The following is a 16,014-nucleotide window of genomic DNA, read 5'->3' on the forward strand; positions in this document are numbered from 1 at the left end:
TCACTTCACTGTAGTTGACTGAATGCTAATAATGCTGTAATTTAGAATCAAAAACCCAGTGAAAAGCTATGTTGAGTAAAAGAAGAAGGATTGAAGACTAAACCATCAAGCAAGTTACAGCAGCTCCCCCCTTGCCTTGCAACAATAATCATGGCCAGTAAGATAATGAACAAGAGTCTAATCATCTTATATTAATGTAACTTGTTTTGTTAGTCTGTTTTATTTAATCTAGCAGCAGTGTATCCTGCATAACTGGAATTATCTGGGGTCTGACTTACTGCCTGTCTGCCTAAAACTGCTGTTAAAACAGCAAGGATTCTTCAGGAGTCTAGCATGGATAACGTCATGGAGCAAGACTTCTATTCCATCAATTCCTAAACTTTCAGGACAGAAGAAAAACAAGTTTAAAGAAGCTGCTCTTAGTCTTGGGACCGCTTTCTGATGAGGTTCTCGGAGCATAGGAGATAATTCTTTCCATTGTCAGTCATTAATCTAATCTCGAGGATTGGACAGCTCTTTGAGCTGTCAAGAGAAGTTCATTCAAAAATTAGATCATTGCTGCTATGGTGCAGAAGTAATCTTATACTATCCATGAATTAATTTCACTTATACAGTGAATTTTAAAATATGGTGCTGATAACCAGAAATCTGTGAAGAAGTAGTTGAAAACACCAAATTCCTTTAAAGATTTCACTTTCCCAAGGATTCATCTCTCAGTTTCCCAACATGGAACCAGCAGATACTTAAGAATTACAAAATTTTGTTTTCAAAGGACTGCCTGAAATGAAATTGTGCACACTACTAATCTTTTTAGAATTGTATTATCACACTGTGCAGGATTTAAATACATACACTCTTAGCAACAGAGTTCTTGTTTTCTGTGGCAATACTAACTAACTATAATTTCCAGACTTACATCTGTTCTTTCATTGTTCGTATTCCAAATTGTCCACAATGGAACACGTTAACAAAGGCTAAATTTTTTGTAGGGTACTTGTCTCCCTAAATTCCCCTGTAGATAATAGAGAAAGAGGATAATTCACAGTAAAAGCAGACTGTATTTAGCCATTGTAAATAAACCCTAAGTCACCATAAGCCATGAGGCATTGCTGTGCTTCCTTTTTTCTCTGCTTCTCTCATCTTGAGGTCTTTTGTGCTGGTGCTTTTACCCCAGAGTTTTTTTCTGTTACGATTCGCTTTCTTAGAGGATTTTCTACTATGTTAGGTTCTTGCATTTTCAGGTGTAGAGACATACAATTTTTATTTTTCTGTAAAACATTGTATACCTGGTAGAACTCTCTAAAATAGAATATACTATGCTTTAAAGATAAATTTACAGTATTAATACAATTTTCTCTTTTTAGGTTAATGATTTAAGTGAAGTACGGATTGATTTAGTATTAAAAGAAATATCAAATACTCTTTTAATTGTCTTACCAGTAGATGGTCCTATCAATGTAGAGAACATGTTGACCTGCAATGAGGTATGTGCCACTTTACATCTTCGAACTTGAATTCTTGAGCATGTTAGAAACACTGCCTTAGTAAATTAATGTAAAACTAGAAAAGAATTCTTCTTACTGTAGAAATACAGAACTTTTTTTAAAATTAAAATATTTTGGTTAAAATATTTGATATGAAGAAAAATTGGTTCTTAGGTATTTGAGATACTTAAGCTGTAGTATTTCATAGATAATTTTTATTTATTTAACTGCTTTGCAATTAGATGACATTTTTTGTGTGAAGGTACTCGGACATATGCAGCCTTTTTTTTCTTTTTCTTCCCCTTCCCTGTTTTTTCCAAACTGTTTTGTTAAAGGAGAAGGCAAAAAGTACTTTCCAACAAGTATATTTGAGAATTTGAAAGTGTTTTTGATTCCAAATGAGGCTAAAAATGTATTTAGTTAGTTAATTAGTCAAGTAAATAGAATTGTTAAGGACAGTTGAAAGAGTATTTGGGTAATTTCAAATTCAGACTGTGACCTCCCTTCAATATTCAGGGTTTTCTTCTGGCCCTTAAAAATACCACTGCATTTCAAAAATGGAAAATTTTTAAAAACCATTAAAAATATAGCGATAATATAACAGAAGATTTTTATAATTTTGAATAAATATTTTGGGTTTGTTTTCTCAGTTTTCTTTTCAAAATGTTGCTGTTTGATTGAAATCATCTCAGTCTGAAGAATGCAATATTCAGGGAAATGTTTTGGCTCTCCATGAAGAGGAACAGTAATAAGATAATCAGTGATACTAAGATAATTTGTTGATGTTTTTATTTAACAGACTTACACTAAAGAATGTGCTGAGTTATTGAACCACAAAAGCATGCTCATTGAAGATGCTGTTCAAGAACTAATATCTGTATTTGAAAAGAATTACGAATTGAAATACTCCAAGAAAACCTCAGAAAAACATGCATTACCAGGTAGATAATGTTGATTATTTAAATAAAAATTTCTGTCCCTAGTTCTGTAGATTTTAGCTAGTACATATCAAAATTGAATTGTTTTAGCTAATTTTCTTCAGACTTCTCCCTCCCACTACAGTTTCACCTGTGTCACAGTACTGCCTTCATTTACCACTGTTAAGCTAAACCACTAGCCTATGAAATACAGAGGTAATTCAGAATTGGTGGAGTTTCTAGAATTAAACTCTGTCCTTCTGTTTAGATTACCAAGGTATTTGCTCTAGAGGAAGAACGTTATGGTTCTACTTCTCTTAGTCACTCATTATAACTTTTTTCCCCCCTCCATGAGTGAAATACAGTGTTCCTCTCCTCTCAGCTATGTCAGGTATTTGGTACTGTCCCTCTCTTTGTAACTTTTCTGCCACAGTAGAATTGCATGTCAAATACCAGTGCTTTACTGGCTGGTCGGTTTAAATTAGTACAGTCAATTGACTATCGTCGAGGCTCACAGCTGATCAGTATGGCTGGTTCCCACTGCTCTGGCGTGTGTTGCAAAGATTCTAGGAGGTCCTGTACCATTATAGGAGAAATAGTTTATAGTTGGAGGAAAATATTCTAAGGAAAAATGTATTTTGAGGCTTAATCAGTAATGGAGTGCCTTTTCTTACAGAGGATTTTTTCCTTCTGGGTTCAGTTTCCTCCAGGTATAGAGGCATGGTCAGGGTCAATACTCCAGGTAGTTCAATATGATGCAACTAGAAAAACCTGATGAAAAGATACTTCTCTGTATTGTGTTAAATTGTTTATATTGATTTTTTTTTTTGGGGGGGGGGGGGGCATTTCCAGCTGATATATCCATGTCTGCCTACCTATCTTTAGTAACATATTTGTAGTGCATGGTGTTTGTTAGGCCAAAGCTTACAGGCTGGACTTTTAACCAGATTCCTGGTGTGAAAAAAATGGTGTGAAATAAGAGCAATTAGCTGATCCAGGTACTACTAAAATAAAAAGCAATATTGTTTTGCCTGTAAAGAGGGGGAACAGCATGCTTCAAAGCAGAACACAATGTTTAGTTAACAAAACATACATATTTTTTTAAATTTACAGTAAAAGAAAAACATATAGTGTTTGGAAATAATGAAGAGAGAGAAAAGAATACTTCTGCAGCTCTTCGTGGTGATAATAGCAAGGGCAATGATAAAGAAGATGAGTTTAGAAAGGTATTTTGTGATAAGAAGGGAATTTTTTTTTTCAGACTGATCAGATCAGTAAACAGTATCTTGAGTTTTGGGAGCTGGATATCCATGTTACAGAAAGATATCACATAGGCAATATCAAATGTCATGTAAAAATGATGAAATAGCTTCCCTACAAAATGAGTTTAAGATGGATTTTAGCTTTCAAAAGTATATTCCATGTTATTCCAGTTATCACCTTTATTAAACAATTTCTCAATACTTAAGTGGTAAGCGTACAAGTTTGGAGAGAATATTGTGCCTAAGCTGTAACGCAGACTTTCCTTCTTGGGTGGGCAGAAACATTCATCCTTTCTGTCCTCCTCTTCCAACTTCATCAAGAAAGATCACCCTCCTTTGTACTTTTTCCTTGAAGAATACAATCTCCTCATATTCAGCAGAGAAAGGAAGTGGAAGTAGAGAGCAAAGACTCGCAAACTTGCAAGGACAAATGCAATAATGTTACAAGGTTGCATTCTGTTCTTTTGTGCTAGTGATCATTACATGTTGCTGTATTTTTGTGTTCTTCTTAATCCAGTACAGTCAGATTTTACTGTATTTGTCTCTTACTTGAAAAGGGTACATATGTACCAATATTCCTGGATAATTCATGGTGGGTTTTTTTAATATGGAGAGCTTTTCTGAAAGAGTATGAGACTTCAGCCAGATCTCAGTATTCTGTCTATGAATAAGACAAATTGAATTTCCTCACATGCTATATTCTCTTTTTCATGCAGTTTTTACTTATTTACTTACTTACAAACTATTTTTTCCCCAACTTCTCGTCTTGTGTTTCTCATGTAGCTTACAGCATAAATTCCTTCAGACAAGAACTAATATGTTTTACTTAAAACCTGTAGAAATAATCTTCAGGTCCCTGTCTGAATACACTACTAAATAATGTACATTTTATTTATTACAGAAATGTAAAGAGTTGGTTGCCTATTTCAGTCACCAGCTGCTAGACAGCCTCCAGAAAGCCACCCGACTGTCTTTGGATAGTCTTAAAAAAAGAATATTTGTTTCAAAGTAAGTTGCAAATGAAAGATTCCTTCAATAGTATTATCAGAACAAGGTTATTTCTGTGTTAATATAATAATACAAATATACATTCACACATGTGATGATACATGCACATGTATCATTAGTCAAACAGTTCTAGACCTGGAGAGCATTCACTTTTTGTTGCAGTGATGCTTTGGGCCCACACTTACCTTTTATGCTTTAATTCTTTATGTTGTTAGTTATAGTCTATGTACTTTGTTTTGTACAGAAAACAAAGTTTATTTCTAGTGTTGTTTCTCCTCTGCCTGCACCCTTTTGTTTTTATTCCCATATATTTCCCTTGGGATTACTTTCAAGATGCTGTTAGTACAATTTATTGTCCAACACAAATGACTAGAACTTAAATGACCATTCTAGGTCATATATGGCAGTGTGCTCATACGTTCATCTCATTTCAGATTATTTCTGCAAGCATGGCTATGCACTCAGAGTTGTTTCCCATGGGTAAAAGATCATCCATGTACTCTTTATGAATTCTATATGACAGTAGCAAGATCCATACCATTGTATCATTCTCCTATATTCCGTACAATTTCTATAGATTCTTCTCTGCTCAAACAGGCATACACTTCAGAGACAGAATTGCTTCAGTATAATATATTGTATATTGAAAAGCCTACTTAGAATTCTATTAAGAGAATTTATTTTAAGCAGGTGAAGTTGATGGTGTTTTGTCATTAATGTGTGTTGAAGCTTGAGTTACTTTATTCTTTTTCTGAGGACATCTTTCCTAGAAAATGTATTGAAATCCTGATCTTATTGAAGTCAATAGGAATTTATTTGGGTGTGTCCTTTATATTTGTCTACGGTATTGTATTGTTGAATCCTCCCTTATTTGGTCACTATGTCATGTCTTAGCATTTAGAAATTGTACTTTGCACTTTGTTTTTAGTTTTAGTTTTGGGTGGGTTCAGGTCATGTAGTTATCATTTTGCACTAGCTTGTCATCCTTGAAACTTTTTTTTTTCTGTTCTGTTGAATATTTACCTAAAATGTAATGAGGCAACTTTTACCCTTTATAGGTTGTTGCATGAAATGGTCAGTAAAACCTTCTTATGCCCTCCTCAAAGCACTGGCAGAGTTCCATCATTCTTAAACTGAGAGATTAAAATCCAGAATCAGAAAATATTCTGGATAAAAAAATCTGAAAGCAATGGCTAGATCCAGGGTAACCTTTATCTGAGCGATGGAGCTCTGGCTATTATTTTTACCCTTTAAGCAAGGAAATTCTGTAAGTTTTGTCAAGTTGTTCATAACTTAATGTGAAAATTCTCCATGGAGGTTTGCCCAGAAAAGGTAGCTCAAAATTATATTTCTAAGATAATTTGAGGGGGTTTCATGGTGAAGTATTTATGACATGTTTCAAAATTATTTTCAGCAAAACTACATTTGGGAGAACAAAGTTTTCTGCTCGTCCAAGCAAATCTGAAGAGGTAGCTTCTTTTCTAAAAGTGGAAGTACGCCTTGCTATTCCCAATGTGGTAAGATACGTGTCATATAGGTAAGGTAAAATACACTGTCTTATAGTTATCTCTGCGTTCGTCCAAGTGCAGGATGTGGGCACACTTCTACTGAACCAGCATCCATTCCAAAGGAGAACAGTTGCTCAGGCCTTTCACTGTGCTGAGAGCACTGATGAAATGTGCTCACAGTCCCAGTGGTCCTGGTCTCTCTCTTAGTGGTACTTGCAGAACCTGGCCGTTTATTATTCAGCAATTATATTGCAATCTGTTCATCAGTGTTCTTTGGAGAATTATTACAGTTCATGTGTAGCAGTTGCATTGCTGGGATAGATTTTTCATGTTTGTTTTTTATTTTAACTGTTTTGTTCCTTCTGTGATTTAAATCCTTTGTTGAATAAAAATAACAAACATTATCTTTGCTCAGTTTGGCTATAGTCATCTCAATATGAAGTAAGATGACCAGGAGAAACACTGAACAAAAATGAGAAGATTCAAAACCAGGAAAAGAGCTGTAGATTTCTGTGTGCAGAGAACAAAAAGGCAGCTTGATTGCAAAGGACTAATAAATGCATTTGTTTTCCTTTTGTGGAGTAAGATAACTCTGTGTCAGCAGTATGTATGGTATTTTATTTTATATATGAGAAGGTAACTTAATATTATCCAATTGTCTTATGAAGATTAAAAGTTTTATATTAATGAAATTATAATGAAAGACAGGTTCTGTTCTAAGGTGATATTCCTTTGACGTTGAACCTGTGTTCATATTGGCATTCTGTTGTACATTCACACTGTGTGAATATAGAAGGTCTGTCAAAGTGTAGAATTTTTACCTTGTTGATATTTGTATAAGCATAAAGCCCCAAGCTCCACCCACTGCAAAGGGAAGCGTATCTATCTTTCTTTCAAGTTTTCTGAAATGCTTGGCTGATCCAGGGCAGTAATCGAGTAATGCTGGGTAAAATACCACTTTGCTAATGCTAATAGGATTTTGCAAGATCCTTGCTTTTTTGCATACAACTGCTCAGTCTGTGAAATTGATTTATAAAACATCAGAGTCACTTTTAAGTAGTTTATATCCCAGTTCTGAATGCTCCTGTGGATGATCGCATCATTTCAAAATAATGGCTTGCACATGAAAGCTATAAGATGATGTTCTAAGGACTATATTTGAGCATTGGGCGTATCCCAAGAGTGATCTTTCTTTTGAAGTTTAACAAGACGTGCTGTTTTTCTATTCTTTCCTGGATCACTCTCAGGTAGGTTCTTCCTCCTGCTCGGTATTTTGGGGAAACTGATGTGTCCCTTTACTCCACCTTATCCTACATAGAATTATTCTCTAACAAGGACAGGACAAAGTCACAATTAGCATTATTGCTGCCAATACAGTTCAAAAAATTTTGGGTTTGGGACTTCATGGCTGTTTGTGTACTACTAAATAAAACAGGCTAGAGGCTGTTCTTTGACCTCAAAGTGAGCTGATCTGAAATGGTGTGTATCCACAGTAGTAAATGCTTTTCTTCCTGAATCCAGGAGTTTGCATTCAAACTGTGTGTTAGGAACAGCCCCTGTCATGTTTTATGCGCCAAACTGTGCCTCAGTTTTTCCTGGGAGAGTGCTTTTTTGCATCATCACAAGCTATGCTAAGGGGGGCATACTAGCATTTATGCAGTGTGGATGATGGCAGACCAAAGCCTGTGTTTTGACCCTGTTCTGTTTGCTAGTTGTTCTCAAATCAGATCAAGAATCCTTGTTTTCCTTCGAGTTCTTTTTATCATGTACTCTGGTAGTTGAATATGAGTTCTTTTCCTCTTCTGACTTGGGTATTAGATTGCTCTCAGAATTATGATCAAAATCCTTGCCAAATATACAAGTTGAGATCTCCAGGGCTACTGCATGGAGTTCCTTTAATTTACTAAACACTGTGCTCTTGCAAGTGTTTTTGAGGTGATGCTGCCTTTGGGATAAAAACCAACATTCAGTATTTATTCAACTAGGACCTTTGACACTTCGATCCAGGTGATTTTGTTTGCCTGAAATTACCCACAGTGTGAATATACGTATAGATAAGCACTTAGAAGGAGAGGTTATATAGCTGTAACCTCTTTAAAATGAGCTGTCCATACGTATTTTTACAACCATCCCTCTTACAGTTCTCTCTCGCAGCATTTAGGATCCAGTGGTTAAGAGCAACAGAGAGGAGGATCTTGCCCTGCAATTTTTAATGCTTCATGATTCTAGAATGCAGGAAACAAGGCTTGTAATGTATTCCCACACACTATTAAAAAATCATTATAAAAATGCTGTTTAAAATGTTGTAGGAATTGTATAAATAATTGTAAAAAACCACAATAAATCTATCTGCTTATACATTTGCTTGTCATTTTGCGCACAATATGACTGTACAAATAGATAGTAGGTCAGTAGAGTATGTTTCATTTCTTTAGAGGCAATTCTGAGCTAGACAAACTCTTAAAGTTACATTTTCAAGCTTCTCTTCTGGGGCAAGTTCCGCAATTCACTATGAGTGGAGTAAAACTGAGGTCTTAGAAAATGACAATCAGTTGCATTTATTTCAACAATATTTCAACTCTTTTAAATAGGTAATGGTTCCTAGTTTAGATGATATACAGCAAGCCATCAATCGCATGATTCAGTTAATATTGGAAGTAAGTCGTGGAGTTGCTCAGTGGGGACAGAGACGTTTGCAAAAATCTAGTTTAAGAGCAGAATCAGGCACACAGCAAGTATCTTCAGCAGGCTTTGGATCACCAGGAAAAATAGCCAAAAAAGGGGAAAGTAAGTAGGTTGGGTTTTTTTTTTATTTCAATTTTTTACTTTAATAAAAATGCCATATATAAATATTTGTGAACAAGCTCACTTTTCTTCAAAGAGGCCAACTGTGGATTATCTTGAATTAATTTGTTGGGTTTATTTTGATTCAATTAGCTGTATTTTTCAGAAATAGCTTTTCAGGCTTATGTAAGTGTTAGAACTCTGAGAAACAATAAGCAAAAAAGTCTTAGAAAAATTGCTAGATTCTGAATCTACTATTTGATTCGAGGCAAAGTGAGCTTGTTAATTTATCTTTTTAGCTACTTACTGTGGAATGTAGCCATAATGATATAGTTGAAACCATAAACAATAATTGCAGACTAGCTCTCATTGGAATATTGAGATAGAACAAGATCTAGTTTAATAATTAGATTTCAGTAAAGATTTTAATTGCTAGCTATATTCCTAGAATGGATTATAGAACACTTCAAGTGTTCGTTCATGTGAATATTCAGACTGGAGATAGACCTGCATCCATTTTTAGTCAGATACTTTTTTCCTTAATATTATTTCTAAACATCTCTCCATATGCTTTGCAAGCATCCACAAAAGCCCAACTATATTTTTACCGTCCGGTTCTCTTAGCTGTTTGGCTGAGCCAGTGATCTGCAATACAGTTGTATCTTTGTTGTGATTCCTTTGGAAAGTCTTTAACATCTTGGAAAGTTTTTCTTTTTGATAAGCCAGAGCTGGGACTTTATTCTTCTACTAATGTGCTTTGTATGATTTTAACCTCTTTAATGGGCTTCAAGCAGGGTGGCAAGAGACTATCCTCGTCATCAAACAGTCATAGCTTTTTCCTCTGCTCTGTGAAAATACAACATCAGCGAGTAACCATTTTCATCACCTTTAAACTACTTATCAGCAACACCTGGGGGCGTATGTTAATGTTTGGCCAGTGAGGTCTATGGAATACAGTGGCAAGGATGGATCAATCTGAGACTTTGTTTCCAGTGACCAGATCCATGAAAAGGTGTTCAGACTAAAAGAGAACTTGGAGTTGCATTAAATCGCCCCATGAAACAACGTGTGTGGTGGGAAGAGTGGATTTTTCTTCTGCATTCTCTTAAATCTGCTTCAAAATGCTCAGGCATTTTTATGACAGAAAGGGCTCATTAGATCGCAGGGATATCAGTGTCTATATTGACCCTGATTGTCTCGGCAGTTCATCAAAGATGAAGGAGGGACATGATAAATTGCATTTTATTTTCCTTCTATTTGAGCTTACTTGTAGTCCTTAAAGGAGACAGAGCTCCTGTTTCAACATCAACAGTGAAACTGGAGCAGTAGCCACCAGTATTTAGGAAAATCTCTGGATTGTCTTTTTTTTTTTTTTCCCCCCCCTTCTTCTTTCAGCTCTAACATCTTTTAGACAAGACTCAAAAGACTTTGATGTTAGCAGTTTGTAAGACAAGTGCAGCTCCAAAACATGACAGACTTTTTTTGTGCACTCATTAATATGTGATTTGGCAAAGTTTAGCATCTTTTTTGAAACCACTAAATAGAATAACAAGAAGTTATTTATTTGAAGCGTGTTAGAGTTCAAGGAACTTACACTGTTTTAAGGGGTTTATACAATTAAAGAACTTTAATTATATGAATTTTAAAAAAATATAAAATAACACAGAACCTTTATGAGGCCTTGTCGTGTTCTAGTTACAATTAAATTACAGGGAAAAAATGAAATTTGTGAATTATTTTCTTTCCATTTGGAAACATTCACTCTAGACTGAATTTGCTCTCTCTGTATAGAGCCTGGCCTACCACTGTATAGAGCCTGAACTACCACTTGGTACTTTCATATTAAACAGTCAGACAGACATTTGAAGAAGGATATTCAGCCTTACTGAACAGCATCATTGCTTAACTTGGCATACGTAGGTTTAGAACTCTAACCAGACTTTTAATGGTTCATTCATTTACATATAATTTTATTTTACAGAAGGAGTTGAAGATGTGCTTGTCAGAAAGCTAAGAAATTTTTACTCGGGTGTTGCAGAACATGAAGATATTTCTAAATTAGTTGTGCTCCTCTCTTCTTCTGTGAATTCTGTAAGAGAAGTAGCTAGTGAAGTTCTGCAGGACTTTCAGAAATATAACGTGCTGTGGACAGAAGATAGAGATGCCAAAATTCAGGTGAGTTTAATGATAATCACCTACAGGACTGTTCTTCATTAAACTTATCTTCTGAAATTGGAAAAAAATGAGGAAAAAAAATAAAGGAAAAAGACATAGAAAACACATTAACAGCTGAAATTCTTATTTTGTCTTTCAGTAGCAATAGTAATATATTCCCTAAACAGAAGTAATAGCATGCTACCTAATTTTTGTGTTGGGATTTGGCTTTTCCTGCTTCTGTGCCATTCTAGATACTGATAAACTGGTCCTAATTTGTTAATTGCTTTAATTTTTGTCTGTGGAACTCTGGATTTTAGGCCACAAGAAACTACCCCAGTCTGACATGATGTATACCATAACCCATAGAAATTCCCACAGCATCATTGTTCTGATAATTGTGCACTTTTCTCTATGGAAAGCATTTATTTTGAATTTAATACATGTTTTTATTGACCACCCTTCCTGTAGTTATTTTAGGAGGTGAGTTCTGCATTCTCTATTCCAAGAAGACTCCTCTATTCAATTCTTAGTTGTTTGAACTCTAAGTTGAATCCTCAAGCGTGGTAGAAAAATTTAGCATCTACTACAGCAAGAAAAAGTTAGTTTCCAGGAACTGGAAATCTCTTGGACTTCTGTTTCAGAATATTTCACACTGTCCTTCTACAATAGAGTTTTAATTTAGAGTTTGAATTTATACAGGTTCAGTAGAAGAAAGTTGGCTTCTATATCTACTTCATTTAACCTTGGCTTAATTGAGTTTTCTATTCTTATCTTTTCTATTTAATAGACTACGTTATATACACATAGATCTGTGAATATCGCATCACCTTGTTTTACTACAGGAGCACTGGTATCTTTTGAGTGTCACAATGCAAGTTGTGCAGTTTGTGGGCTAAAAAAACCACTTTATATGCAGAACTGAGAATGTACTGTTAGTCTAGTTAAAATTTTAAGTCTAATCAAATAAATATTATTAATTTGATCTAGTTACTACTGAAGAAAAGAGTGCTGCTACAGAGAAAGTCTCAATAATAATGCAGTTAAGTTTTATACACCCATGCCCTAGTTTCTACATTTTTTCTTTAGCACTATGCTAACCCTTCCACTGCCTGTCTGGGTACTCTCAGACAAAAGAATAGAAGTGAGAAACAGCTTTCAGCATTTATTACTTACCCATGCAATGTAGGCATATTGAATACAGCTCTTGTGTAACATTTCTGAAATGCAGCTTTTCAGAATCACAAAACTTTTCTACACTTGAGTTCTGCTCATGGAACTACTTAGAAAATGTGTTTTATTGTGATTGTTTCACACATAATTGGGCTAATGGTGTAGTCTTTCTGTAAGTGCAGGCATGTATTTTTTGATCTCTGTTTCGTCACCTGTTTTCAAAAAACCAGTAGGCACTTAATATGTCTTGGATATCTGTTTATCTGTTAAATTTGATTGGAATTTCCCAACAAGCTTGAGAGGTACTGACAGAGAAATTGATAAACATGAACACCTCGTCACATGCATTTTACTATGTTAGCAGGGCTACAGAAGGCTAAAAACAGATATAATACTGGTATACATTTTCAGTAATTCCTGAATAACTGTTGCCACTTGTTTTACCAAAAATATGAAAAAGGACATTTGTTGATTGAGGTTTTAAACTACACACAGCAATTTTTGGCTAGCTGTCCATCTCTGACTGAAATTAAAGAAGAAATACTTCACTACGCTATGTTTGAGCAAGAGATGGAAGATTTAAAACCCGTTATTCTTCTTGGTCCAATTGAATTGCATACAGGTATGACATTTTCTTATCTTTGTATGTACAGTAAGATAATGAATATAATAGTCATGTTATTTGGTTTATTCTCTGAAATAAATGCTTACAATATGAATAGAAATTACTGAAGAGACTTCCGTAACTGATCAGCCAGGGCTCACTCAGACCCTTCTAAGAAATCTGACTTGAAAAAAACCTCCATTCCCCTTGCCTTCTCCTCTTTGGAGTGGTGAAATTAAATTCTGTCATGGCTGTGAAGTTATCATGCAGGCTTGCTAAAGAGTTAATGAATGTGTATCAACACTGATTTGATCATCCCTGGCACTCATCTCTGGCACCAGGTCAGGCAGTGATTATAAAGAGCATTGGAAGCATAAATCACCTTCTTTGGTATTGGCGCAAGACTAGCACATAGGTGCATTAGCTTCTTTTTCACTATTAGCATTTGTTTCAGCAGGAGATGCGGCTGCTTAGCCATTACCGTGTTTAGCATCCACAGCTCTCAGAATATCACGTGTTTTCCTGTCCACCTCTAGTGGCTTTAAAGATAGAGAAGATGGCATCAAGACCTGGTGTTGGAATGTGTTCCCTCGCACGGCATGTGTTTCCTCAGTTCTATACAGCACTGTGCCTCAGTACCTGGCCTTCTGTGGCCCTGACAACTTGATACTCATTGATCCTGTTACCCTGAAGAACAGTCAGGTGTAGAAAAATGTATTCTTCCCAGACAACTGCTTGATAAAGAATTAAACCATTTGCGCTATGACAAAGAAGCAGAGATTTCTTCTGAGATATTAGATTGATTAGATTGAGAAATCATCTCTGTACAATTTGTCTTCATCGTACATCAGAGAAGACAGAAGCTGAACACTTTGACTAGAGTTCATCTCAGGATCTTGGTGGCATGTTATCCCTAGCTTGCTTTCAGTAAATAAGCAAAATTGTCAAGCTGCTGACTGCATATTCTCATCCAGTTCCTGGATGCAACTTATTAATGAAACCACTCTGGAGCCAATTAATTCACTCTGGAAAACTCTTGCTATCTATTATTCTGTGACCAAGAGTGATAAGAAGCAGTGTATCCAAAAGAATATGAATTTTGTTGATGGTTACACTACTCCCTCATCTGTGACCACTGCATCAGGGGGAGCCAAGTCCTCTAGGTTCAAGGACAAGGATATTTTTATGAGCTGGGGAAGTGGGTATTTTTCTTGGACTCAGTTTAGGTTTGGGAATTGATTTATTATCATTTACATATTCTAGCTTCTGGACAGGGTACAGTACTTTTCTTGAATTACCCCTGGCCTTCAGGAATCAGATTTTTAATGCTAATATCCACATTATTAAAGAAGAAACCGTATCTGTTGTAATATTTGTTTTGTGAGTAGAAGGGTTATGTGCTGTTAGTATCTTTTGGTTTCTTTCACCAGACTACAAAATGCCTATTAAAATCCCATTTAATCCCAATAAAATAAATATAAATCCCAATAAAATAAATAAATATAATAAAATAAAATAAATTAAATATAAATATAAGTAATAAAATAAAATAAATATAAATCCCAATAAAATAAATCCCAATAAAATCCCAAAATGCCTATTAAAATCCCAATTTATTCTGATAATAAGTTAGAGTGCCAGTGGTTGACTTTTCTGTCTCTTCGGTGTTGGTTTGTGTTTATATATAAACTGCATATGATATGATGTGACACCTTAGTTTTAGTTGTAAAGTATTCCGAATCCCAATATTGAAATCCCAAGATACCATTTCTTCAATGGGTGTAAACCATTTAAATATCACTGATCTTTATGCATTTGGTTAATATATATCAAAAGTATTCTCTGAGAATCTACATTAATAAGTAGGCATTTTTCTTCTTTATTCATCTTCTCTATGTGTTGTATTAGATAAGCTTACCAATATGTTTTACAGCAATCATGATATACAATAAAACAACAGAAATATATTTAAGTATAGTTGAAATTGTTTTGAAACTTTTAAAATGCATTAATTGGATTGCCTGTCTGCTTTTCCTAATTGCTGTTAAAGAACCATATGTGATGATGTGGAGGTTTTTTTACAGAGAAAAAATAAAATGTAGATTGAATAATTTTTAAATTTTAAATTTTTTTTAACTCAGGACCACTGAAAATAGCTTTAGCGAATGAAGCCAAAGCCTGGAAGATGCTCCTCTGTCGTTATTTAAATGAGGAATATAAAAAGAAAATGACAGACATGATGTCGTTCATAACTGAATATTTAAAGAAATTGTCTCGACCTCTGCGTGACTTAGATGATGTCAGATTTGCAATGGAAGCTTTATCTATCATACGTGATAATAAAATACAAATGGATATGACTCTGGGACCTATTGAAGTAAGATGACTTTTAATTTTTTATCTTGATTAAGATGATATTATATAGTAGGAGTCATAAGATAAACTGAGAACCCATACAATGAGTTTACTGTCCTGAAGGATCTAGGCTGAAGATGGGAAACAAAGTAATATTTTGGTAGTTATTTTTATTATAAATTATGAATCAGTATTAGATACTTTGCTAGATACTGTATGAATGCAGAACAGAAAAAATTATTCTCTCTCAAATAAATTATAAATACAATCTAGGAGACAACACATGGAAATAAGCAGATGAGAGCACAAGAGAAAGGAGCAATACTCTCCCTTTTGCTGTGTGCTTTTCCACTAGCCTTAGTCCTCTTCCTAACTTTTCTGTATCTGTAAACAAACATCTTGATCATCTAACCCCTTTAAATATAACCAGAATATATTCATGGAGCAACACATCACTGTATGCTATCAGAAACTTGCAGCATTCTTTTAGTTTTCCCTGTAAGAAAGAAACTAAAAGAAGCTCATTAAGTTTTATATATACTTGTTATTTATTATCACACTCTGAAACAATCAGCTTAGTAGAACACATTTGTTTTCCATTTTCATCCACTTTTTGGAGAAGAAATTGTGTTGCTGTATAGTAACATTTTTTTTCTTGAAGACTGTTCTATTAACATGTGTGTTGGTTTTGGCTGGGGTAGAGTTAATTTTCTTTGTACTAGCTAGTATGGGGCTATGTTTTGGATTTGTGCTGAAACCAGTGTT

General features: G+C 34.8%; 1 protein-coding gene across 1 annotated transcript in view; it reads left to right on the forward strand.

Annotated features, from left to right (window-relative positions):
- Positions 1 to 16,014, forward strand: part of DNAH8 (dynein axonemal heavy chain 8) — a 142,769-nt gene that overhangs the window by 22,201 nt on the left and 104,554 nt on the right. Inside the window, 9 exon segments of the mRNA XM_075496199.1 lie at positions 1,365 to 1,484; positions 2,284 to 2,425; positions 3,521 to 3,627; positions 4,565 to 4,675; positions 6,111 to 6,188; positions 8,771 to 8,966; positions 10,945 to 11,138; positions 12,786 to 12,912; positions 15,036 to 15,271. Of these exon segments, the coding sequence (XP_075352314.1) occupies positions 1,365 to 1,484; positions 2,284 to 2,425; positions 3,521 to 3,627; positions 4,565 to 4,675; positions 6,111 to 6,188; positions 8,771 to 8,966; positions 10,945 to 11,138; positions 12,786 to 12,912; positions 15,036 to 15,271 (1,311 nt within the window).

The sequence above is a fragment of the Mycteria americana genome, chromosome 3, assembly GCF_035582795.1.
Source record: "Mycteria americana isolate JAX WOST 10 ecotype Jacksonville Zoo and Gardens chromosome 3, USCA_MyAme_1.0, whole genome shotgun sequence".
Taxonomy (NCBI): domain Eukaryota; kingdom Metazoa; phylum Chordata; class Aves; order Ciconiiformes; family Ciconiidae; genus Mycteria; species Mycteria americana.